Source organism: Coregonus lavaretus (genome assembly GCF_964263955.1).
Source record: "Coregonus lavaretus genome assembly, chromosome: 1".
Classification (NCBI taxonomy): domain Eukaryota; kingdom Metazoa; phylum Chordata; class Actinopteri; order Salmoniformes; family Salmonidae; genus Coregonus; species Coregonus lavaretus.
This window is the reverse complement of record NC_139988.1, coordinates 47,441,980-47,469,367: the sequence shown is the minus strand read 5'-3', so window position 1 is coordinate 47,469,367 and position 27,388 is coordinate 47,441,980. Positions and strand designations below refer to the sequence as shown.

At 42.7% G+C, this 27,388-nt stretch overlaps 1 protein-coding gene across 1 annotated transcript; it reads left to right on the top strand.

Annotated features, from left to right (window-relative positions):
* Positions 1-754: 754 nt before the first annotated feature.
* Positions 755-25,049, top strand: LOC311133317 (ras guanyl-releasing protein 3-like; the record flags this gene model as incomplete). Its single annotated transcript, XM_084166821.1, has 15 exons — positions 755-824; positions 1,449-1,563; positions 6,834-6,896; positions 9,148-9,279; positions 9,372-9,519; positions 13,174-13,347; positions 16,606-16,722; positions 17,425-17,700; positions 17,882-17,962; positions 18,103-18,216; positions 18,591-18,706; positions 19,766-19,913; positions 24,213-24,249; positions 24,388-24,537; positions 24,631-25,049. 15 exons carry the CDS (start codon positions 755-757, stop codon positions 25,047-25,049), a joined length of 2,160 nt encoding a protein of 719 aa, XP_084022947.1.
* Positions 25,050-27,388: the final 2,339 nt, after the last annotated feature.

The following is a 27,388-nucleotide window of genomic DNA, read 5'->3' as shown; positions in this document are numbered from 1 at the left end:
CTAAAACCCTAGAATAACATTCTAAAATGACCTTGTCTGTACTTTACTTAACTTTGTGTTGGTATCAGTGGCGATACTATATGAACTGACAATCACTGATATTCGTCAGACAGACAGAAACCACTGTATCCAGATGACATAAACCCAGTCCCCAACCAGGCCATGGTAGACAGATGTAGTCTTGTCGCGCTCACTGGGCCAGAAGAGTATTATGCAATTTGTATGGAATCATGAGCTGTTTTGGTGGTATCACGCACTTAGCACATCAGAAAGTCATAAAACATGGATGGCTGCCATGGGAGTTCTCAGAAGACTGCCCAACTCCTGCAGATGTGGAGGAGAGGAGCATGATGCTGGAGGAATGCACTGAACTGGCTATCTTATTACATCGCCTCTTTTCACTAGCCACTGTAGTTTATTGAAAAACCTAGTATAGAATCCATGTAGTGTTCGTTTGTAATGTATATGGAAATACGTCTGGTGAATTTAGTGTGTATATGTCCACAATTAGAACAGAAATTACGATTGTGTGCTGATGAATAAACGACATCCACACCCATGTCTGCATGTGTTTACAATAATCTTAGAAAGAGATGTAAGCAATGTTTGTTTAGCCTGGCTGTGTCTTCTCTCCTCACAGAGAGCTCCTGAGCAGGCTTTGACCCCTGACCTCCAGGTGTGGAGGTGTACCATGTGTTCTCCCGCTCGGGGGCCGTGAACCCATCTCTGCTGTGAGGAGTCGTCCTGTGGGACCATGGGATCATCGACGCTGGGGAAGGCAGCCCCTCTCAACATGCTACTGGATGCCTGCATCCAGGCTTTTGGTGAGTAACCAATCACAGAAACACAGTGGGGAAGCTATATCAGTGGTGTGTGATGTGATCCAAACAGTATACACTGAGTGTACAAAACATTAGGAACACCTTCCTAATATTGAGTTGCACTCCCTTTTGCCCTCAGAACAGCCTCAATTCGTCTGGGCATGGACTCTACAAGGTGTCGGAAGCGTTCCACAGGGATGCTGGCCCATGTTGACTCCAATGCTTCCCACAGTTGTGTCAAGTTGGCTGGATGTCCTTTGGGTAGTGGACCATTCTTGATACACATGGGAAACTGTTTAGGGTGAAAAACTCAGCAGCGTTGCTGTTCTTGATACACTCAAACTGGTGCGCCTGGCACCTACTACCATATCCGGTTCAAAGGCACTTAAATATTTTGCCTTGCCCATTAACCCTCTGAATGGCACACATACACAATCCATCTCTCAATTGTCTCAAGGCTTAAAAATCCATCTTTAATCTGTCTCCTCCAATAAGGGATCATAGCTTTCACCTGAATTCACCTGGTCAGTCTATGTCATGGAAAGAGCGGGTGTTTATAATGTTTTGTACACTCAGTGTAGATGTGTTCTAATTGTTCCTTTTCTATGGTGTGATCCCTCTCCACAGATGACAATGGGGAGTTGCAGTCCAACCAGCTCCCTCGCACCCTGCTGCTGATGCACCGCTGGTATGTCACATCCACAGAGCTGGCCGGGAAGCTGCTCATGATATATCCTTCCATGTGGATTCTCACCAGACCAACAAAGAACAGTTGTCATACGCCATTTAGAGCCTTTCTGGTTGTGTTTAGATATGGCAGAGTATACAATATGGGCGCTATGGAATGCTGTGTTCCCTGACTGTGCCCAATGTATTTTCTGGGTGGACACTGACTAACCCTGAGTGACTTTTCCTGAGTATACAAAATATTGTTTATTTTGAGGGATAGTATATCAGTCAACTGTTTGTGTCATTTCTAGCAACCAATTATGATTGGTTGATCGCACAGCTCTGGGTTAAGGCAGATTGTCCTATGAAAACTACAGTCAATCAATCAATCAATCAATCAAATGTATTTATAAAGCCCTTTTAACATCAGCAGATGTCACAAAGTGCTATACAGAAACCCAGCCTAAAACCTCAAACAGCAAGCAATGCAGATGTAGAAGCATGGTGGCTATGAAAAACCCTAGAAAGGCAGGAACCTAGGAAGAAACCTAGAGAGGAACCAGGCTCTGAGGGTTGGCCAGTCCTCTTCTGGCTGTGCCGGGTGGAGATTATAAGAGTACATGGCCATTTTAAGGCCAGATTGTTCTTCAAGATGTTCAAACGTTCATAAATGACCAGCAGGGTCAAATAATAATCACAGTGGTTGTAGAGGTTGCAACAGGTCAGTACATCAGGAGTAAATGTCAGTTGGCTTTTCATAGCCGGGCATTTAGAGGTTGAAATAGCAGGTGCGGTAGAGAGAGAGAGTTGAAGACAGCAGATCTGGGACAAGGTAGCACGTCCGGGGAACAGGTCAGGGTTCCATAGCCACAGGCAGAAGAGTTGAAACTGGAGCAGCAGCACGACCAAGTGGACTGGGGACAGCAAGGAGTCATCAGGCCAGGTAGTCCTGAGGCATGGTCCTAGGGCTCAGGTCCTCCGGGAGGGGAGGGAGAGAAGGAGAGAGAGAGAATTAGAGGGAGCATACTTAAATTCACACAGGACACCGGATAAGACAGGAGAATAACACCAGATATAACAGACTGACCCTAGCCCCTCGGCACATACACTATTGCTGCATAGATACTGGAGGCTGAGACAGGGGGGGTCGGGAGACCCTGTGGCCCCGTCCGACGATAACCCCGGACAGGGCCAACCAGGCAGGATATAACCCCACCCACTTTGCCAAAGCACAGCCCCCACACCACCAGAGGAATATCAACAGACCACCAACCTACTACCCTGAGACAAGGCTGAGTATAGCCCACAAAGATCTCCTCCACTGCACGAGCCCGAGGGGGCGACAAACTGGACAGGAAGATCACGTCAGTGACTCAACCCACTCAAGTGACACACCCCTCCTAGGGACGGCATGAAAAGCACCAGTAAGCCAGTAAGCCAGTGACTCAGCCCCCGTAATAGGGGCGACAAACTGGACAGGAAGATCACGTCAGTGACTCAACCCACTCAAGTGACGCACCCCTCCTAGGGACGGCATTAAAAGCACCAGTAAGCCAGTGACTCAGCCCCCGTAATAGGGTAAGAGTCAGAGAATCCCAATGGAGAGACGGGAACCGGCCAGGCAGAGACAGCAAGGGCGGTTTGTCGCACCCCTGGGCCAGACTACACTCAATCATAGGACCTACTGAAGAGATGAGTCTTCAGTAAAGACTTAAAGGTCGAGACTGAGTCTGCGTCTCTCACATGGATAGGCAGACCATTCCATAAAGATTAAGCTCTATAGGAGAAAGCTCTGCCTCCAGCTGTTTGCTTAGAAATTCTAGGGACAATAAGGAGGCCTGCGTCTTGTGACCGTAGCGTACGTGTAGGTATATACGGCAGGACCAAATCGGAGAGATGGTAGGAGCAAGCCCATGTAATGTTTTGTAGGTTAGCAGTAAAACCTTGAATTCAGCCCTAGCCTTAACAGGAAGCCAGTGTATAGAGGCTAGCACTGAAGTAATATGATCACATTTTGGGGTTCTAGTCAAGATTCTAGCAGCCGTGTTTAGCACTAACTGAAGTTTATTTAGTACTTTATCAGGGTAGCCGGAGAGTAGAGCATTGCAGTAGTCTAATCTAGAAGTGACAAAAGCATGGATTAGCTTTTCTGCATCATTTTTGGACAAAAAGTTTCTGATATATATATTCTTGATATGTTCGTCAAAAGAGAGATCAGGGTCCAGAGTAACGCCGAGGTCCTTCACATTTTTTTTTTAGACGACTGTACAACCATCAAGATTAATTGACAGATCCAGCAGAAGATCTCTTTGTTTCTTGGGACCTCGAACTAGCATCTCTGTTTTGTCCGAGTTTAAAAGTAAAACATTTGCCGCCATCCACTTCCTTATATCTGAAACACAGGCTTCCAGGGTAGGCAATTTTGGGGCTTCACCATGTTTCATCGAAATGTACAGCTGTGTGTCGTCCGCATAGCAATGAAAGTTAACATTGTGTTTCCGAATGACATCACCAAGAGGTAAAATATATAGTGAAAACAATAGTGGTCCTAAAACAGAACCTTGAGGAACACCAAAACATACAATTGATTTGTCAGAGGACAAACCATCCACAGAGACAAACTGATATCTTTCCGACAGATAAGATCTAAACCAGGCAAGAACTTGTCCTTGTAGACCAATTAAGGTTTCCAATCTCTCCAAAATAATGTGGTGATTGATGGTGTCAAAAGCAGCACTAAGGTCTAGGAGCACGAGAACAGATGCAGAGCCTTGGTCTGACGCCATTAAAAGGTCATTTACCACCTTCACCAGTGCAGTCTCAGTGCTATGATGGGGACTAAAACCAGACTGAAGCGTTTCGTATACATTATTTGTCTTCAGGAAGGCAGTGAGTTGCTGCACAACAGCTTTTTCAAAAAATGTTTAGAGGAATGGGAGATTCGATACAGGCCGATAGTTTTTTTCATTTTCTGGGTCAAGGTTTGGCTTTTTCAAGAGAGGTTTTATTACTGCCACTTTTAGTGAGTTTGGTACACATCCGGAGGATAGGGAGCCATTTATTATGTTCAACATAGTCAAAAATAAATGTAGGATGATCGAGCAGCAGTGAGGGCTCTTCGATATTGCACTGTATATTCTTTCCAAGCTAGTAGGAAGACTTCCAGTTTGGTGGAGCGCCATTTCCGTTCCAATTTTCTGGAAGCTTGCTTCAGGGCTTGGGTATTTTCTGTATACCAGGGAGCTAGTTTCTTGTGACAAATATTTTTTGTTTTTAGGGGTGCGACTGCATCTAGGGTATTATGCAAGGTTACATTTAGATCCCCAGTTAGGTCGTTAACTGATTTTTGTATTCTGTCATCCTTGAGTAGGTGGAGAGAGTCTGGAAGGGCCTCTAGGAATCTTTGGGTTGTCCGATAATTTATAGCATGGCTTTTGATGGTCCTTGGTTGGTGTCTGAGCAGATTATTTGTTGCAATTGCAAACGTAATAAGATGGTGGTCCGATAGTCCAGGGTTATGAGGAAAACATTTAGATCCACAATATTTATTCCATGGGACAAAACAGGAAGAATAAGACATGTTAAGTGCAAATGCATTTGAGAGCAATGTTAGAGATAAAGAACCACTTCAAAAGGAAGTGCAACCTGGATCGAATCGATAGCTGTTAGCATTCCATTCCTCTTTGTGATTTTTATCTAGTGTGCCATGACTGTGCATTTTAATCTGATTCAGTTAGCAGGGTCCTGGACAGTGTTTTCCTGGAGACGCCATACCACTAAGTGCTTTGATATCTTTGCTTCTGGAAAGACACCCTGAGATATTACAATGCCTAGTGTCAGGCCTCTCCACTGATGACTGATGAACCCCATCTTTTCCCTGCTTGTGGTTGGAGTAATGGCTGTGGTGCTCCAGATGGAGGATGCCCCTAACTGCAGATCTAGAGTCAGATTAGCGATTACCCTACCTCCAATCCTAACCTCACCGTATGGGAAGTGAAATATAATTTACATTTATATTTTAGTCATTTAGCAGACGCTCTTATCCAGAGCGATTTACAATTAGTGAGTGCATAAATTTTTCATACTGGCCCCCTGGGACCAGTTTGCGGAAAATCTTACCTTCTCCATGCAGTATGAAGCTGCCTCAGAGGAGAGCCAGAGCAGAGAGCCTCTTTCATATGACAGAATACAAAGGCACTATTCTGCCCTTCCTCTCACTTTTTGCTTTTTCATTAATCCAACAAAATATACAGTACTTATCGTTGTCCTTCAGCTGTTGCTGAGAGATGTATTTTAGCTCCTACATTTATTCGCCTCCTTGTTTGTGAGTTAGCCCATGAGAATATTTTTCAGTCGTCTTGAGAGAAGGCGAGACCAATTGATTGTGTGTGTTTTCCACAGTCATGTATACATCCATTAAGCATCCATCCTGACCCTCCATGCTGGGAGAGTTTCATAGTACCACAGAGAAGGCAGGGGTTAGCCTGCTCTGCTGCATGGTTGTGACTATATCCTTGGCAGAGAAACAGCTGAGTTCCTTTTGAAAGTGATATAGAAAGGCTACGCTGCAGACCTGGCTCCACGCCCAAGGCCTCTCCAAAACTACTTCTAAGATCTACAGGTAACTGCCAAAATAAAGGAAACACCAGCATAAAGTGTCTTAATAGGGCGTTGGGCCACCACGAGCCACCAGAACAGCTTCAATGCGTCTTGGCATAGATTCTACAGGTGTCTGGAACTCTATTGGAGGAATGCGACACCCTCATCTTTAAACCCCCTATGCTCCTTTTGAGACCCCTCTTTCAAAGTCACTGAGATCTCTTCTTCTAGCCATGGTTAGAGTTGCAAAATTCAGGGAATTTTTTATACATGACCCTAAGCATGATGGGATGTTAAATGCTTAATTAGCTCAGGAAACCCACCTGTGTGGAAGCACCTGCTTTCAATATGCTTTGTATCCCTCATTTACTCACGTGTTTCCTTTATTTTGGCAGTTACCTGTATATTTCAACGGTTCAAGGACGTAAAACATTGGCCAAGTGACAATTATTTAGAAAATGCACACATTCATTGGTGGAGAGATTCATTACATGGCCAGACCTTTCATTGTTTTTATATTTCCACATACTGGGCATTCCTTTTTGAACACTTGAGTTATTCTTCATTAGAGGAGACATTTTGTCCAACTGATAAATATACAGCTGCTTCTTGTGAAAGATGTTGTTTTATTGTTATATTTTTGGGGGAGGGGGGTTGTTGGAAATTTGGAATGTGTGTCCATTTGTAATAGGGCTTCGGACACTGTCTCCAAAAAGTGCTAAACTATCCTTGACACAACCCCACGTACCGTGACTGCCATGGAGATGAGTGCCAAAGAACGAGACTGAAGATCTGCTATTTAATGAGGTAAATAAAACACTACTACATACCCATGAGTTTCTGAGCTCTTCAGTATTGAAGATGTTTTGTATTGCTAGGCTGAAAATGCAGTGCAGGTTGTGTGCTCCTCTCTCGGGGCTCTGTGACTGACTGGCTGGTGCAATGAGGGATGAGAAGATGTCATTAAAAATGACAGCCAGTGGCTGTCCTCATGAGACGTGGACCGCTGCCTGCCATCTAAAGTGGAGATATTGCTTGGGGCGAAAGCATTTAGTGAATCAGGAGTCTTGTGATCCATTATTTACCCCAAAACGTCCTCAGGTAATCTTTAACAGAATACACAGACCCTTATTTCACTGGTAACCCCTTTAAAGTAATTCTCCACCACTGTCTGCCAATCCATCTGTCCTATTATTTTGTGTGCAACCTTTATATGAAATTCAGAGACTAAATAAATAATCTGAATATAATGTTAACTACTGTAAGGAGGGGCCATATTAAAGTTCATGTTATTTTGCAGTTAATTTGAATCTGAAGGGGGAATACCACAATGGCCATTATCTTGTTAATGGTTCTCTGTATTCATTTGTTATTTCCATATTAGGGAAACATGATTTGTTGGGTTGATAAAATCTAGGCCACGTTTCTGACTATGTTTGCTAGACTTGCCATTCTCACCACTCCCATTAGCCACATCACACTACAAATCACTGAGCAAGGAGCCCACGGCAGTTCTTGTGCAGGATCAGTACCCTCAACTCTGCCTTTGCCCTCTGAGACTATGATATCATTGTGAATCATTCATATTCTACAGGCACTGCTGCTTGGAGCTATGCGCTATGATGTTCAGTCAGACTGTCCGGACATAATGTACACATGCTAACAGTAAACATATTGTATAACTGCAACATACAGTGCATTCGGAAAGTATTCAGACCCCTTCACTTTTCCAAATTTTGTTACGTTACAGCCTTATTCTAAAATTGATTAAATTGTTTTTTTCCCCTCATCAATCTATACACAATACCCCATAATGACAAAGCAAAAACAAGTTGTAGAAATATGACATTTACATAAGTATTCAGACACTTTACTCAGCACGTTGTTGAAGCACCTTTGGCAGCGATTACAGCCTCGAGTCTTCTTGGGTATGATGCTACAAGCTTGGCACACCTGTATTTGTGGAGTTTCTCCCATTCATCTCTTCAGATCCTCTCAAGCTCTGTCAGGTTGGATGGGAAGCGTCGCTGCACAGCTATTTTCAGGTCACTCCAGAGATGTTCGATCGGGTTCAAGTCCGGGCTCTGGCTGGCCCCTCAAAGACATTCAGAGACTTGTCACGAACCACTCCTGCGTTGTCTTGGCTGTGTGCTTAGTGTCGTTGTCCTGTTGGAAGGTGAACCTTCGGCCCAGTCTGAGGTCCTGAGCACTCTGGATCAGGTTTTCATCAAGGATCTCTCTGTACTTTTCTCCGTTCATCTTTCCCTCGATCCTGACTAGTCTCCTAGTCCCTGCTGCTAAAAAACATCCCCACAGCATGATGCTGCCACCACGTGCTTCACCGTATGGATGGTGCCAGGTTTCCTCCAGACATGACGCTTGGCATTCAGGCGAAAGAGTTCAATCTTGTTTTCATCAGAACAGAGAATCTTGTTTCTCATGGTCTGAGAGTCATTTGGGTGCCTTTGGGACCTTCAATGCTGCAGAAATGTGTTGGTACCCTTCCCCAGATCTGTGCCTCGACACATTCCTGTCTCGGAGCTCTATAGACAATTCCTTCGACCTCATGTCTTGGTTTTTGCTCTGACATGCACTGTCAACTGTGGGACCTTATATAGACAGGTGTGTGCCTTTCCAAATCATGTCCAATCAATTGAATTTACCACAGGTGGACTCCAATCAAGTTCTAGAAACATCTCAAGGATGATCAATGGAAACAGGATGCACCTGATCTCAAATTCGAGTCTCATAGCAAAGGGTCTGAATACTTATGTAAATAAGGTATTTCTGTTTTTTATTTTTAATAAATTTGCAACAATGTCAAACAACTTGTTTTCGCTTTGTCATTATGGGGTATTGTGTGTAGATTGATGAGGAAACATTTTATTTAATCCATTTCAGAATAGGGCTGTAACGTAAGAACATTTGGAAAAAGTCAAGGGGTCTGAATACTTTTTTAGTGCTAAATCAGCCATTCATGTGTGTGTGTGTGTGTGTGTGTGTGTGTGTGTGTGTGTGTGTGTGTGTGTGTGTGTGTGTGTGTGTGTGTGTGTGTCAGGTACTGGATTACGGTGTTCCCTGCAGAGTTTAACCTGGACCTGGGCCTTATCCGCCTCACTGAGGAGTTCAGAGACGTGGCGGCTCAGCTGGGTTGTGAGGAACACAACAAACTCATTGACATCTCCACCATGTGAGGGACTACCCAAGGACGGTCACACAAGCACACACACACAGTCACTAGAGAGTTTCAAGTTTCAACAGATTGTGTGTATTTCGTTCTAGCCCATCATATGACTGGATGAGAAAGCTGACCCAGAGGAAGAAGCAGGCCAAGAAGGGCAAAGCCTCACTCCTCTTTGACCACCTAGAGCCCATGGAGCTGGCTGAACACCTCACGTTCCTGGAGTACAAGTCCATCAGGAGGATATCAGTGAGTGTCCCTGGTGGAAAAAGACACTTGCCCTGAGAACCGATCCACCTGCTGGGGTCCTTTCATCCCTATCTAACCCCTGTGTGTGACTTTCCTCAACACTCTTTCCAAGAGTGCTTTTTCCACAGAACTCTTTTTTTGGCCCCTCTAGTTCTGTTACTAACTACAAGAACAAAGCTTTGGCTGTCAACTAACTTCATCCCCAGGATAATTACACACCACCACAGAATCAAATCAAATCAAATTTTTATTAGATACGTTTGCTCTACATTTCAGTTAGTTTTATTTGCTGGGTAGTTCACTTGTAAATTCACCAGCGATGGAGGGCACAGTACTGTATATGCCAATGACGTCTGTGTTATTTACTCAGCGGTACTATACATACAGTGGGGGGGAAAAGTATTTAGTCAGCCACCAATTGTGCAAGTTCTCCCACTTAAAAAGATGAGAAAGGCCTGTAATTTTCATCATAGGTACACGTCAACTGTGATAGACAAATTGAGAAAAAAAATCCAGAAAATCACATTGTAGGATTTGTAATGAATTTATTTGCAAATTATGGTGGAAAATAAGTATTTGGTCACCTACAAACAAGCAAGATTTCTGGCTCTCACAGACCTGTAACTTCTTCTTTAAGAGGCTCCTCTGTCCTCCACTCGTTACCTGTATTAATGGCACCTGTTTGAACTTGTTATCAGTATAAAAGACACCTGTCCACAACCTCAATCAGTCACACTCCAAACTCCACTATGGCCAAGACCAAAGAGCTGTCAAAGGACACCAGAAACAAAATTGTAGACCTGCACCAGGCTGGGAAGACTGCATCTGCAATAGGTAAGCAGCTTGGTTTGAAGAAATCAACTGTGGGAGCAATTATTAGGAAATGGAAGACATACAAGACCACTGATAATCTCCCTCGCAAGATCTCACACCGTGGGGTCAAAATGATCACAAGAACGGTGAGCAAAAATCCCAGAACCACACGGGGGGACCTAGTGAATGACCTGCAGAGAGCTGGGACCAAATTAACAAAGCCTACCATCAGTAACACACTACGCCGCCAGGGACTCAAATCCTGCAGTGCCAGACGTGTCCCCCTGCTTAAGCCAGTACATGTCCAGGCCCGTCTGAAGTTTGCTAGAGTGCATTTGGATGATCCAGAAGAGGATTGGGAGAATGTCATATGGTCAGATGAAACCAAAATAGAACTTTTTGGTAAAAACTCAACTCGTCGTGTTTGGAGGACAAAGAATGCTGAGTTGCATCCAAAGAACACCATACCTAATGTGAAGCATGGGGGTGGAAACATCATGCTTTGGGGCTGTTTTTCTGCAATAGACCAGGACGACTGATCCGTGTAAAGGAAAGAATGGGGCCATGTATCGTGAGATTTTGAGTGAAAACCTTCCATCAGCAAGGGCATTGAAGATGAAATGTGGCTGGGTCTTTCAGCATGACAATGATCCCAAACACACCACCCGGGCAACGAAGGAGTGGCTTCGTAAGAACCATTTCAAGGTCCTGGAGTGGCCTAGCCAGTCTCCAGATCTCAACCCCATAGAAAATCTTTGGAGGGAGTTGAAAGTCTGTGTTGCCCAGCGACAGCCCCAAAACATCACTGCTCTAGAGGAGATTTGCATGGAGGAATGGGCCAAAATACCAGCAACAGTGTGTGAAAACCTTGTGAAGACTTACAGAAAACGTTTGACCTGTGTCATTGCCAACAAAGGGTATATAACAAATTATTGAGAAACTTTTGTTATTGACCAAATACTTATTTTCCACCAAAATTTGCAAATAAATTCATAAAAAATCCTACATTGTGATTTTCTGGATTTTTTTTCCTCATTTTGTCTGTCATAGTTGACGTGTACCTATGATGAAAATTACAGGCCTCTCTCATATTTTTAAGTGGGAGAACTTGCACAATTGGTGGCTGACTAAATACTTTTTTTCCCCACTGTAGGTACACGTCAACTATGAAAGACAAAATGAGAATTGTTTTTCCAGAAAATCACATTGTAGGATTTTTTATGATTTTATTTGCAAATTATGGTGGAAAATAAGTATTTGGTCAATAACAAAAGTTTCTCAATACTTTGTTATATACCCTCTGTTGGCAATGACACAGGTCAAACATTTTCTGTAAGTCTTCACAATATAATAATATATATATAATATGCCATTTAGCAGACGCTTTTATCCAAAGCGACTTACAGTCATGTGTGCATACATTTTTGTGTATGGGTGGTCCCGGGGATCGAACCCACTACCTTGGCTTTACAAGCGCCGTGCTCTACCAGTTGCTGGTATTTTGGCCCATTCCTCCATGCAGATCTCCTCTAGAGCAGTGATTTTTTGGGGCTGTCGCTGGGCAACACGGACTTTCAACTCCCTCCAAAGATTTTCTATGGGGTTGAGATCTGGAGACTGGCTAGGCCACTCCAGGACCTTGAAATGCTTCTTACGAAGCCACTCCTTCGTTGCCCGGGCGGTGTGTTTGGGATCATTGTCATGCTGAAAGACCCAGCCACGTTTCATCTTCAATGCCCTTGCTGATGGAAGGAGGTTTTCACTCAAAATCTCACGATACATGGCCCCATTCATTCTTTCCTTTACACGGATCAGTCTTCCTGGTCCCTTTGCAGAAAAACAGCCCCAAAGCATGATGTTTCCACCCCCATGCTTCACAGTAGGTATGGTGTTCTTTGGATGCAACTCAGCATTCTTTGTCCTCCAAACACGACGAGTTGAGTTTTTACCAAAAAGTTCTATTTTGCTTTCATCTGACCATATGACATTCTCCCAATCCTCTTCTGGATCATCCAAATGCACTCTAGCAAACTTCAGACGGGCCTGGACATGTACTGGCTTAAGCAGGGGGACACGTCTGGCACTGCAGGATTTGAGTCCCTGGCGGCATAGTGTGTTACTGATGGTAGGCTTTGTTACTTTGGTCCCAGCTCTCTGCAGGTCATTCACTAGGTCCCCCCCGTGTGGTTCTTGGATTTTTGCGCACCGTTCTTGTGATCATTTTGACCCCACGGGGTGAGATCTTGCGTGGAGCCCCAGATCGAGGGAGATTATCAGTGGTCTTGTATGTCTTCCATTTCCTAATAATTGCTCCCACAGTTGATTTCTTCAAACCAAGCTGCTTACCTATTGCAGATTCAGTCTTCCCAGCCTGGTGCAGGTCTACAATTTTGTTTCTGGTGTCCTTTGACAGCTCTTTGGTCTTGGCCATAGTGGAGTTTGGAGTGTGACTGTTTGAGGTTGTGGACAGGTGTCTTTTATACTGATAACAAGTTCAAACAGGTGCCATTAATACAGGTAACGAGTGGAGGACAGAGGAGCCTCTTAAAGAAGAAGTTACAGGTCTGTGAGAGCCAGAAATCTTGCTTGTTTGTAGGTGACCAAATACTTATTTTCCACCATAATTTGCAAATAAATTCATAAAAAATCCTACAATGTGATTTTCTTGAAAAAAAAATCTCAATTTCTCTGTCATAGTTGACGTGTACCTATGATGAAAATTACAGGCCTCTCTCATCTTTTTAAGTGGGAGAACTTGCACAATTGGTGGCTGACTAAATAGTTTTTTCCCCCACTGTACCACGTACACTAACTCTCTCTTTCTCCAACCGCCATACCCAGTTCACAGACTACCAAAGCTATGTGATGCACGGATGTGTGGTGGACAACCCAACGCTGGAGCGCTCCATCGCCCTGTTCAACGGAGTGTCCCAGTGGGTTCAGCTCATGGTGCTCAGTAAGCTGACACCCCAACACCGCGCTGAGGTCATCACCAAATACATCAATGTGGCCCAGGTAGGAAGAGAGAGATGGTATCTCTCTCCTCTCTCTCTCTCTCTCTCTCTCTCTCTCTCTCTGACAGCTGGGGTGGTGCTGTTTCACGCTTCTTCATTCTCTCCACTTACATCCTATATTCCAGAACTCCTCACAATTTCATTTCTCCAATGAGTGTTAAACCCGCCCACTCTGACAATTGTTAGATAGTAAATAGTAGTCTAAATATAAAGTGTTTGTCTAAATAGTTAGATTGTTAATTACAATTGTAAAGGAGGTGAGGGCAATATCTTGAGGCATAAATTCTCATTAACTGTACGGCACTGTAACACTTTAAATGAATAGGGGGTTTCTTTCGCCACCTCTATGTGCAGAACATCTCTCATTATAAGTATGTGAACATCCTGAAGGAGAAAGAACAGCAGAGGAAGGGAGAGGGACTCATGGTTCAATATTGAGCATGTATCGTATATTAATTAGACAGTTAGCTGAGCCAGACTTGCATTAAATCATCTGTATCAATGGAGTTGGAACATTGTCAATTAGATCATAACACCCTTCGGTCATTAAAATCTACTGCTGCCCACACATGCTTTCTTTTCTCTTATAGAAAGGCCTTCTCTATATGCTTTCCTCATGTATTTTTGATTTGATTTTGTGTGACAACCCGAAAACAGATACATATACCAAAACTTAAAACGACTTGGCACTGCCTCTGGTGGCGTAAGAATGTGAGTCCCTTACTGAAGTAAAATAGCTTTTTAGATACATGGGGACTATGCCATACAGGAAGTTGTGGATCAATCTCAGTTTCAGATGAATTACCCTTTTATCAACCAGTTCTCTGAGTTGAGAAGGGCCAACATGAGAATCAGGGCTAAGATTCAGTGTTACCCTTCTTATCAACAATTTAAGTCTAGTCTTATAGCTTATTGTATTTCTTAATGCTCTTTAGCAGGTTGCATATCACAACGTATCTCAAAATTAATCCACGACAGCTTTCACAATAATCATTATATAAGTAACCTTGAACTCGAACGAACATAGTATTTTAAAAAGTTATGATGGTACATTGTAGTTGAATTACTTTTGATCAAACCCCTTGCTCTTTGCGAGAAACGAAACAGATCAGTGCAGGCGGAATCCTCGCGCTATCTGACGTAAGACAATGTAAGCACAGGGCATCCCTCCAGCAATAACACTTAATCGCTATTAATGTGATTCTCCATGTCTAATTGCTGTGTGCATGGGGGGGGGGGGGGGGGAGAAAACATTGTATTTCTTAACAGACATTAAGCATCATGCATGCTATTAGGCCTCTCAATCTCACCAGAGACCAGGGGCTTCTCCCTCCATTATCATCTACCAGGATATAGATAAAGGAAATATTCAGAAGACTAATGACTAGCACTCATGCTCATGTCTGCCTCCATTGTTTATGCAGGTAATCTGTCAGCTATAGTGAAATGGCCTTCCCTTTAAATGCAGAAGCGTGGCTGTTTAATCTCTACGGGATCGGTGTCCCGTATACGGGACGGTTGAGCTAACATGCGCTAATGTGATTAGCATGACTGTTGTAAGTAACAGCAAACTTTCCAGGACATAGACATGTCTTATATGGGCAGAAAGCTTAAATTCTTGTTAATCTAACTGCACTGTCCAATTTACAGTAGCTATTACAGTGAAAAAATGCCATGCTATTGTTTGAGGAGAGTGCACAACAACAAAAAAACGTAGCACGGCAACTGGTTTGATACATTCACCTCTGAAGGTAAATAATGTACTTACATTCAGTAATCTTGCTCTGATTTGTCATCCTGAGGCTCCCAGAGATAAAATGTAGCATAGTTTTGTTTGATGAAATCCATTTTTATATTAAAATGTAGGAACTGGGTTCTACAGTTTGAACCCTTGCTGTCTCTGGCTCCACACCCACCCCGCCCGGCCATCTAGATGTATGAAAGTTAGTGTATAAGCTAATGATCCATCATGTATGACATTCCTGGGAGTGTGTAAACTTACATTTTGTATAACCATATCATTTTTGTATGTTATCTATAGTTATGTACTTGAAAATGTATCAATTGACCAATTCGGCACATTTGGGCAGACTTGATACAAAATAGTCCAGTATTGCAATGCTTCACTGGATCAATCTGAAACTTTGCACACACACTGCTGCCATCTAGTGGCCAAAATCTAAATTGCGCCTAAACTACAATATTATATTGTGGCCTTTCTCTTGCATTTCAAAGATGATGGAACAAAAAAATAAATAGAAAACACATTTTTTTTTGTTTGTATTATCTTTTACCAGATCTAATGTGTTATATTCTCCTACATTAATTTCACATTTCCACAAACTTCAAAGTGTTTCCTTTCAAATGGTATCAAGATTGTGCATATCCTTGCTTCAGGTACTGAGCTACACGCAAGTTAGATTTGGGTATGTCATTTTTGGCGAAAATTGAAAAAAAGGGTCCGATCCTTAACTCAAGAGGGCTATTTTTGTTTTTTTTGTTTTTTACATGCAAAGCTTCTCGCATTTTTCAAATAAGATGTTCAAGCACTTTCCCCTCATGCTATTGATTCCATAAGCACAGTGTAAAGACATTAATTTATGTTGGTTTATGTTCTTTTATTTACTGTTTTGAAATAAGGTTATTTTAGGTGGCCTCCCGAGTGCATTGCAGTGCTTGAGGCGTCACTACAGACCTGGGTTCGTTCCCAGGCTGTGTCACAACCGGCCGTGACCGGGAGTCCCATAGGGCGGCGCACAATTGGCCCAGCGTCGTCTGGTTTAGGGGAGGGTTTGGCCGGGGGGGCTTTACTTGGCTCATCGCGCTCTAGCGACTCCTTGTGGCGGGCCGGGTGCCTGCAGGCTGACTTCGGTCGTCAGTTGGACAGTGTTTCCTCCGACACATTGGTGCGGCTGGGTTAAGCGGGTGGGTGTTAAGAAGCGCGGTTTGGCGGGTCATGTTTCGGAGGACGCATGACTCGACCTTCACCTCTCCCGAGCCCGTTGGGGAGTTGCAGCAATGTGACAAGATTGTAATTGGATCACAATTGGATATCACGAAATTGGGGAGAAAAATGGGGTAAAAAAAATAATAATAAAAAAATGTATTTTAGGTATGTTTGTTGTTTATTGTAATTTTTTCTTGCCCTGTTTTCTCTTCCTCGTTATCTCTATTTCTCTCTATCTTTCTATTTATCTCTCTAAAATCTCCCTCTACCTCCCCTCTCTTCCACTTTTTTCCATGCCACTCTGTCCTTCAGAAACTCCTCCAACTGCAGAACTTTAATACGCTGATGGCCGTGGTGGGAGGTCTGAGTCACAGCTCAGTCTCTCGTCTGAAGGAGACCCACTCTCATCTGGCGCCCGAGGTCAACAAGGTCACCACATACGCCTGCCTCTGCTCTGTCACAGCCTCACTAATATCATCTGATGGGGTTCTACATTTTAATTTACTTTAGATCATGGTCATAATCATTTAGCATCTGCTAAGGATCAATTTAGGTCAATTCATCAACTGCCATGTAGTGATGGTTTCAGAAAGCACACCACGCATCATTTATATCGTCTTCATTTCCTGCCATTTGATGTTACATTCAGTTTTGGGGAGTTGTGAACTACATGTAATTTAATTACATTTTGCAGAAGCTGAAGTAGGCAAGAATTTCCTTTATTTTTCGGCAACAGACCTGCCTAATTCTCACATAAAACCCTTTTTGTGTACCTAATTCTCACTTTTTGTGTTTAATAGGCTAAATCACACATTCTGTTAACATCTGACTACAGAGTGATCTGTTCTTGCAATTTGTGGTCTATGACATTTCAAATATATTTTTTCACTAGTAAGTAGTTTGGAAGTAGTGAACTACCTTTTCTAAGTAACTTTATTTAAATAAACTAGATTTTCCTAAGGGTAGCTTTAGTGTAGCTTAACTTCTTCCAGTGTGAAGTAATTGGTAACTTGGTAAGCTATATTTTCAGAGTAGCTTCCCCGACACTGGTCACTCTCTCTGTTTCTTTCCGGTGCTGTATCTAATATCGATCCTGTCCACTACTTCCTGCCATCCTACCCCTCCCATCAGATCTGGAATGAGATGACGGAGCTGGTCTCTTCCAATGGGAACTACTGTGCTTACCGCAAGGCCTTCTCAGACTCCGAAGGCTTCAAGGTCCCCATCCTGGGAGTCCACCTGAAGGACCTGATTGCCGTGCACGTGGTCTTCCCCGACTGGGTGAACGACAACAAGGTGAACATCGTAAAGATGCAGCAGCTCTACCTCACCTTCAACGAACTGGTGTCCCTTCAGAGTGCTGCAGCCCACGTGGAACCCAACATGGACCTCATCTACCTGCTCACCGTGAGTGTCCCGGCCTAAAAGGTCCGCCGTCAACAGGAAATTGACTTGTTAATCGTTCTGTCACATTTTTCACTTCAGGGGGTCTCAAACCACATTTTGTAGGATCATACAGAAGAGTAACATGATAATAAATGGCTTCATTATTGCAGAAACACTGTTTAATCGTAAGCAATTTCCCCAGCTCTCTCTAGACCTTTACTACACTGAAGATGAGATATATGAGCTATCCTTGCTAAGGGAACCACGGAACCCAAAGTCTTTGGTAAGTCACCATGTTGGGTCTATAGGCTGTATTGTTGGATCTATTGTCATTAGAAATATCAACTGAAATGTATAAAGAATATAAATAATACTGGATACCTGAGTGGTCCTATCTTCACTCCAGCTTTTCCCACTCCACAGCCTACTTCTCCGACAACCCCTAACAAGCCAATGGCCCTTCTGGACTGGGCATCAGGTGTGACAACCAAACCTGACCCCAGTGTGGTGAACAAGCACATCAGGAAGGTGGTGGATGTAAGTTGCTTCCATTACAGTAACACTGATCTGCATAAATAAAGTCTCTTGAATAAAGTCCAGGAGGACATAGCACAGCTGTGGTCTGAACTGAAACTCTTATTGACTGATGAAATGACATTGTTGTAGAAAACTAAGTTTAAAAAAAACACTTCAAAATGTTATTATCTACAGGATGAGTTACGCATTCAGAAATAGCTCATACATTATTTCAAGAATCAGTCTGTGGCTATTTTTGTCACAATACCAAATATTTGAGTAGGTATATGAACCATTTCCACAATGGTTCACAGCAACTACTAAATTATGACTAAAACAATTGCTGGTGCTTGTAAATCATTTGAAGTCCTTTGTTCTTGTCTTACTCTGAGAAGTCTGTATTCAGGAACTACAACCATGACCATGATGGCTACATCTCTCAGGAGGACTTTGAGAGTATTGCTGCCAACTTTCCTTTCTTGGACTCCTTCTGTGTGTTGGACAAGGACAAGTGAGTGACCCTGTCTACCATTGAAATATGACAGCTTCAGAAGTGTCACAGCTAAGCCACCTCATCCTCCACTTCTATCTCCCTCTTTCTGTCACCAACAAACACTCTCTCACATTGCCTCTTTCTCACTCATACACACACAGGCACCGAGCACGCACCCACACACACACACACACACACACACACGCACACCCAACCCATACAAGCATGCACGCACCCACCCACACATTCAAGTTCCACACATACACACATGCAAACACATTTTCACATTTCCACACCTAACCCATCTCCCCATATATCTCACCTTGTTTGCCTTTCACACATGCACCCCATATCTCTCTCCCGATCTCTTATACACAAACACAGTAATCTGATTCTTGTGCCTGTTTAATATTTGCCTTTAAAGCAGTTACGAGCATCCAAGATGCAAGAAGACTGCAACTGTGGGTATTCTAAAAACCCTGTGATTTCACAGCAAGATAACTGGCCATCATCACCCATTTTTCACCACACAAAGTTACAGTATGAATGAGGTCCTTGGTATTGTCAAACCTCCTATTGTAAATCTGCAGGAAAACACTCTGAAGTCACAACAGAGTTATATCTGCTTTTAGCCCTGCCCTGCCTTGACTGGGAGTGGTGCTTTGTCACCATGGCTTGAGGAGGGGGGTGGTGAAGGTTATGGCAGCCCATGAAGGACACGCAGCGCCACCCACAGTGCTCTGCCCTCGTGTCCTGTGTGGTTCATCTGTTCACTGGAACGCCTCAAATCACATTTCAGGTCGCATGAGCAGCTCCATGACTCAGGAAATAGGTCTGGGAGGCTGAGCTCCTTAGGAGGGAGACTGGAGACATGCAGGGGTTGGAGCTGCCACAAACCAACTGGGTGTCTAATCTAGAGCATTGTTGTAGGTCTCTCCATGTCTGGATAAGACACAAAATAAGGGTTGGGATTTACTGTCACGTTTGCATAACAAGAGCTGTCTTTCTCTCCATCTTATCATCTGTATTCTTTCTTTGTCTTTCTCTCTGTCCCCCCCCCCCTCTCCTCTACTCCAGGGATGGCCTGATTAGTAAGGATGAGATGATGGCTTACTTCCTGAGGGCCAACCCCTTGCTCCAGTGTAAAATGGGCCCTGGTTTTATCCACAACTTTACGGAGATGACGTATCTGAAGCCTACCTTCTGCGAGCACTGTGCTGGATTTGTATGTATACTGTGCACCTTGAGAGAAACATGAACTGTTTATGCTCAGAGACACGGTGCAGTTTTGGTTGGAAGAAAAGTATAGGCTTTCTGGTTGTTTCTGTCAGAAACTCTGTGCTATATATTGCCATCAAATTAGTGCAAGCCCTCAGCCAGCTACCAAATGATACAGTGCTGAGAGAAGATGTCCATCTTTATTCCTTGAAGAAGTTGAGACAGAGATTATTCACAGTGTATAGAGGGATTCAAATATAATAATAATATAATATGCCATTTAGCAGACGCTTTTATCCAAAGCGACTTACAGTCATGTGTGCATACATTTTTGTGTATGGGTGGTCCCAGGGATCGAACCCACTACCCTGGCGTTACAAGCGCCGTGCTCTACCAGCTGAGCTACAGAGGACCACATTCAAAATACAGAGATGCAATATGTTGACATGACTGCAGGCTACGTTGGTTTATTAAAGTTTATAAGAAACAACACTGACTAGTGTTGGCGGAACATAATGCAATTTACATGGTGATGGCAACACTCACAGTCAACAATGAAAGCATGCACATCTTACACGAGAGAAGAGTTCTTGTTGCGTGTCAAAATATGTACACAAATTATGTTCCCTCTATCTTTCTATTTTTGTGTTGTTTTAGGCATCACTTAGTGAAAATAAATGAGAATTTCTACAGATAAGTCCTCCTATTCTTAAATGAGCATGCACACAGGCACACAAATAAAACACACACACACACACACAAGTTTACAGGAAGTATGTTGTGAGACATTGTATACTGTTAACTGTTTTTTTTCAATCACTTTGGTGCTATGCTAAGTATGTGGTGAATTTTCAAAACTTTTAGTACAAAACTCCAAACTGGTAACACTTGTGCATTCATTTTGTTTGGAGACATCTTTCACCACACAAACAAAATACAAGTTTACTGTGAAATACCATGAGAACATTGATTGAATCACCAGAACACAACATAATGATATATTTTCAATGTAGTTGTTTAAACAACAATTTAATTCAATAGCAGAAAAATGCAAGATACATGTTTAAAAATTGCCCTTTGAATGTAATATGCTACAGTACTGTAAAGTACAGTACATTACACTGTTTTCACATTAGGCAATACACTTACACTACCTATCAAATTTGACCCGTCAAAAATGTTAAATCACATTTCCATAATTTCCATCCCATGTGTGATCAAATGTGTGATCATTGAAGACAGCTTTCACAATCATTGATGCAAAAATATATTGTTCAGATATAATTACAACATAAGTGTACTGTAGTCAAATAAAACAAATTAAATGAATGAAAGAAACATAACGTTTAGCAGGCACTAGTTCGCATCAAGCCTGTCTTGAGCATTTGGCTATAGGTTCTCATCGACATCGCAGTAAATGCCCTCATTGTTCATGCACCTGGGGAAAAACCTTTTGGCATGGGTAATCCAAGCCTGACATAGATCTGGATTGATGTCATTGCATGTTCATCCATGGCCTGGAGGAGGGTGGCATGCTCATAGGGACGGCGATCATAGACCTTCCACTTGTATTGCAATCATGTATTTTATTTTACATTATTGTATTGTACTTATGAATTGTAGTGGTCCTGTGTGGCTCAGTTAGTAAAATCATGGCACTAGCAACACCAAAGTATTGGGTTCGATTTCCCCTAGGGTCACTTAAAAAAATGTGTGGACTCACTGTGGATAAAACGCCTGCTACGTAAATGGCATACATCACAGTATTACAGTACTGTATTGCTCAATGCAATTTTAGGAAAGCAGTGTGAAATCCCCCCCATCAGAAATACCCTAGCAACTTCATTTTGGATACATGTTTACTGTATAGAGGATGCATTACATACAGTACATCTCTGTTCTTGTCAATATTAGATTTTTAAAAACTTACTGTGAAGTAAAGTCATAATAGTACATTACAGTATATATCAAATTTTATACTAATACTTTACAAACATACATTTTCATTATGTAGTTCTCAAAATCTATAGTAGACAAACCAGTAAAAAAAACTGTAGGTTTAACAAATGGTTAAGTGATTATCAATTAAAAGCAGTCGGATTAAGTAATAGTAAAATGGGTTTTAACAAATGAGAAGAAAATCATATAAAAATGTGAGCATTGCATTGTAAAAGGCAATTACTTTAGATGAAACTGTTTGGTGAAAAAGTGACTGTGTGATTTTGAGTGATAAACTTAGTCAATTGAAAATGTGCTTAAAGTTTTGAAACAACTGCCTTTTTGATGATCTGTTTCGAATTTTGGGTCACACTTTATTTGTAGATGCTCTACAGATGGCCATACTATCAACAAACTATCTGTTGATAAGTAACTGCTGGCTAAGGTTATGGTTAGGGTTAGGTTTAGGGTTAGGGTTAGGATAAGGGTTAAGGTTAGGGTTAGAGTTAGGGTTAGTAGATAGTTAGTTGAAATGTTAATGATAGTATGTAGAGCATCTACAGATGGACTATCCAAATAAAGTGTTACTGAATTTTGTACTATGAGTTGTGAAAGTGTACCACATACAGTGAGGGAAAAAAGTATTTGATCCCCTGCTGATTTTGTACGTTTGCCCACTGACAAAGAAATGATCAGTCTATAATTTTAATGGTAGGTTTATTTGAACAGTGAGAGACAGAATAACAACAACAAAATCCAGAAAAACGCATGTCAAAAATGCTATAAATTGATTTGCATTTCAATGAGGGAAATAAGTATTTGACCCCCTCTCAATCAGAAAGATTCCTGGCTCCCAGGTGTCTTTTATACAGGTAACGAGCTGAGATTAGGAGCACACTCTTAAAGGGAGTGCTCCTAATCTCAGCTTGTTACCTGTATAAAAGACACCTGTCCACAGAAGCAATCAATCAATCAGATTCCAAACTCTCCACCATGGCCAAGACCAAAGAGCTCTCCAAGGATGTCAGGGACAAGTTTGTAGACCTACACAAGGCTGTAATGGGCTACAAGACCATCGCCAAGCAGCTTGCTGAGAAGGTGACAACAGTTGGTGCGATTATTCGCAAATGGAAGAAACACAAAAGACTGTCAATCTCCCTCGACCTGGGGCTCCATGCAAGATCTCACCTCGTGGAGTTGCAATGATCATGAGAACGGTGAGGAATCAGCCCAGAACTACACGGGAGGATCTTGTCAATGATCTCAAGGCAGCTGGGACCATAGTCACCAAGAAAACAATTGGTAACACACTACGCCGTGAAGGACTGAAATCCTGCAGCGCCCGCAAGATCCCCCTGCTCAAGAAAGCACATATACAGGCCCGTCTGAAGTTTGCCAATGAACATCTGAATGATTCAGAGGAGAACTGGGTGAAAGTGTTGTGGTCAGATGAGACCAAAATCGAGCTCTTTGGCATCAACTCAACTCGCCGTGTTTGGAGGAGGAGGAATGCTGCCTATGACCCCAAGAACACCATCCCCACCGTCAAACATGGAGGTGGAAACATTATGCTTTGGGGGTGTTTTTCTGCTAAGGGGACAGGACAACTTCACTGCATCAAAGGGACGATGGACGGGGCCATGTACCGTCAAATCTTGGGTGAGAACCTCCTTCCCTCAGCCAGGGCATTGAAAATGGGTCGTGGATGGGTATTCCAGCGTGACAATGACCCAAAACACACGGCTAAGGCAACAAAAGAGTGGCTCAAGAAGAAGCACGTCTCCAGACCTTAATCCCATAGAAAATCTGTGGAGGGAGCTGAAGGTTTGAGTTGTCAAACGTCAGCCTCGAAACCTTAATGACTTGGAGAAGATCTGCAAAGAGGAGTGGAACAAAATCCCTCCTGAGATGTGTGCAAACCTGGTGGCCAACTACAAGAAACGTCTGACCTCTGTGATTGCCAACAAGGGTTTTGCCACCAAGTACTAAGTCATGTTTTGCAGAGGGGTCAAATACTTATTTCCCTCATTAAAAAGCAAATCAATTTATAAAATTTTTGACATGCGTTTTTCTGGATTTTGTTGTTGTTATTCTGTCTCTCACTGTTCAAATAAACTTAACATCAAAATGATAGACTGATCATGTCTTTGTCAGTGGGCAAACATACAAATTCAGCAGGGGATCAAATACTTTTTTCCCTCACTGTACTTCTGCAAATTGCACCAAAGCGATTGAAAAAAAATACGGTATTACACAATGGTTTACACTGCCCCTTCTGACCATAATGCAGCATGAATATGCTTCCATCATTACAAATTCTAACATTCCTTTGTCTTTTTCCACCTCCCTCCGGACTTGTTGCTCTTAGCTCTGGGGAATAATCAAACAGGGATACAAGTGCAAAGGTATGCTCTATGGACTGTAATGTGTATAGGCCTATTTTCTATTATTCTTAGAACTACATATTTAAGACATTTGGGATTTTTCAATACATGCACTGTGAGGGCTTTGGCCTGACAGTACTGTTATGTGTTCTGTTTCAGATTGTGGCGTGAACTGCCATAAGCAGTGCAGGGAGCTGTTGGTGCTGGCCTGTAGGAAGCTGCCGCACTCCACCTCTTTGGAACGTGTCTCCCATGGAGGTCTCACCCACAGCTCTCTACCCAGCAGCCCCGCCATGCCCACCTGCAAAGGTAAAGCAACACTTCAGTGATATGCCAACAGCGTTTCAACTAACATGGTCTTGGTCAGTGTATTTCATTCCTGTCATACTGTCATCAATGCAGATGAGGACGAGATGTTTGAGTTCCCCTCAGTGACACCTGGAGGTTCTGACCTGGAGCATAAGTCCATCACCCTGATGACGGGCTCGGCCCAGCGGATCTCTGTGAGTTTACAGCGGGCCACCACCAGCCAGGCCACGCAGACAGAGCACCTGTGGCCAGAGAACACCTGGGGGGCTGGGGACGGGGGCTCCCACACCTTCCCAAAAATGAAGTACCGACCACACCGGAAGGCCTCCAAGAGCAAAGGCTTTGCCCGCTGGGAGAATGAGGCCCAGGAGCAGCCCAGGAGTCGGCGGGAATCCCAGGAGCAGACGGACAGACCTGCAGAGGTGGTGCAAAACGGGATAACACCACACAGAGAGAAGGTAACTGCCGCTGAGGTGTTTGTGTGTGTGTGTGTCTGTGTGTTGGGTGTGTAGATGGGTCAGGGGATCTCTTTATTTTGGTCTGTGTGTTGGAAAGTGTGAGTATGTGTGAGTACCTGTGTGTGTGTATTGTTTTGTGTCTTTAGGGGAAGGTTACGATTTTAATTATCTGTGACACAACATATGTCACATTGAGTCTCCCATTACCACTCCTTCTCCCTCAAGTGGTTATTATCCACATTTTGTTTGTTCATGTTGATCCTCTCTCATGCATGTTTGAAGACTTTGTCTTTTTCTTTCTAATAATAGCCCAATAACATCCTTACAGTTATTGTGTTATAAATATTTTCTTATCAAGCCCCAAATGGATAATCTGGCCAGGTCAGATTCAGGGATGCAGAATAATGCATTGAATGATGAGGCCATTTTACCTATGGCCTCACAACCTCATCATATTTTGTTATTAAAGCCTCATTTATTTCCCTCCCCTTGGAAACAAGGGATTCAGATACAGGGCACAGAGTGGCATTTTCTCTTTCATTCGTTGGGAGATGATCTAGATCAGGGATCATCAACTAGATTCAGCCGCGGGCCAATTTTTTCTTGAGCGGATGGTCGGGGGGCCAGATCATAATAAAACAAATAGTTTTAGATTGCAAATTGACCGCAAGAAGCGTAAACAGATATAACATCTGACTAAAACATAATCTTTTCAAACCTTGATTTCATTTGGGGAAATTGCCCTGTGTAGGGTGCTGCCTTTCGGATGGGACGTTAATACAGGTGTCCTGACTCTCTGTGGTCATTCAAAATCTAATCGCACTTACTGTATGAGTAGGGGTGTTCCAGTGATGTAGTGGTGAAACAGAGACATACACTCTGAATGACCTATAAATGATGAATCACATAATCGTCTTTCACAGTTAGGCCAATCCTAGCTGTACTGTGCAGTATGCTAATAGTAGGCCTACTATTGAATTTGAGTCCGAAATTCACAGGTTTAAGATTTTCCCAATTTCTTTCAGGTTTTTGTTCTCAAAGTCACACTTTTTCTTAACAGAAAAACAACACAATTCTAAGCCCATAACAATGCTTAAATCACATCAGGAGACCACTTTTGAGTTATGTGAAAATCTAAGACATTTAGATTTTTGAGAGTAGTTACCCTTAATTTAGTATTGTTTGATTAGCAGTGTAGCACATGAGATGGGGTTTGCAAAAGAAATGGCCACTTTCCATCTACCAGAAGACTGTTAGGCCTATCTCATCACAAAATGTTTCCTGTTTCTTAATTGTTTGAAACCTGGATGTTTTACTTCATATTATGAGGCATGTCTTACCTTACTTCAAAGTAGCCTATAGCCAAAATCCCACTATAGAAATGTGGAGGCAATTATTTTAATAAAGACTTACTCATATGTGTTCTCCTGTTCAATTGGTTTTCTTTCAACTTTCTTTAATTGTCTAGCTGCCAAATGCATTATCCTAATCATATTAGCAACCCATGAAAGTTCTTGCATTTTAAATCCCCCCTCTTTCTAACGGATATTTCCATCTCTGTCCATAAAACCGCTTGCATGTGGGGTGCGCATTTTAGAACGGTGTTTTCCCCAAATTGCATTTTGGAACATTTACGCATAGGCCTACTGCCGTGTGGACATTGCTGCGCCTACAATGTGTAGAAATAATAGTTTTATCAACATTTTAAGCTAAACATTCTGATCTGTTCTATCAGCCCTACTAATTGATACAGCGCATACCTCCACTACACTACTTTGATACGTATCAGTGAGGATCAAGAAGTGAGTATACGAAAAGCCCACTGAAAAGTAAGTGGGTATACCTGCGTATACCCTCCACTAGACCACTGGGGTGTTCGCCCTGGTGTCATGTCTAAATTCCAAACCTGGCCACATTCCATCATGGCCACTCCTCACCTCTCCACCTGATAGCTGAGGTGTGGTTAGCGTTATGGCACAAAAGATGGTCGCCGTGCATCACTGAGATGGGTGCTACACATTGATGGTGGATGAGGTGAGTTTCCCCCTACTATGTAAAGAGCTTTGAGTACCTCAGTTTGTGGAAAAGTGCTAAATACAGTTGAAGTCAGAAGTTTACATACACTTAGGTTGGAGTCATTAAAACTCGTTTTTCAACCACTCCACAAATGTCTAGTTAACAAACTATAATTTTGGCAAGTCGGTTAGGACATCTACTTTGTGCATGACACAAGTAATTTTTCCAACAATTGTTTACAGACAGATTATTTCACTTATAATTCACTGTATCACAATTCCAGTGGGTCAGAAGTTTACATACACTAAGTTGACTGTGCCTTTAAACAGCTTGGAAAATTCCAGAAAATGATGTCATGGCTTTAGAAGCTTCTGATA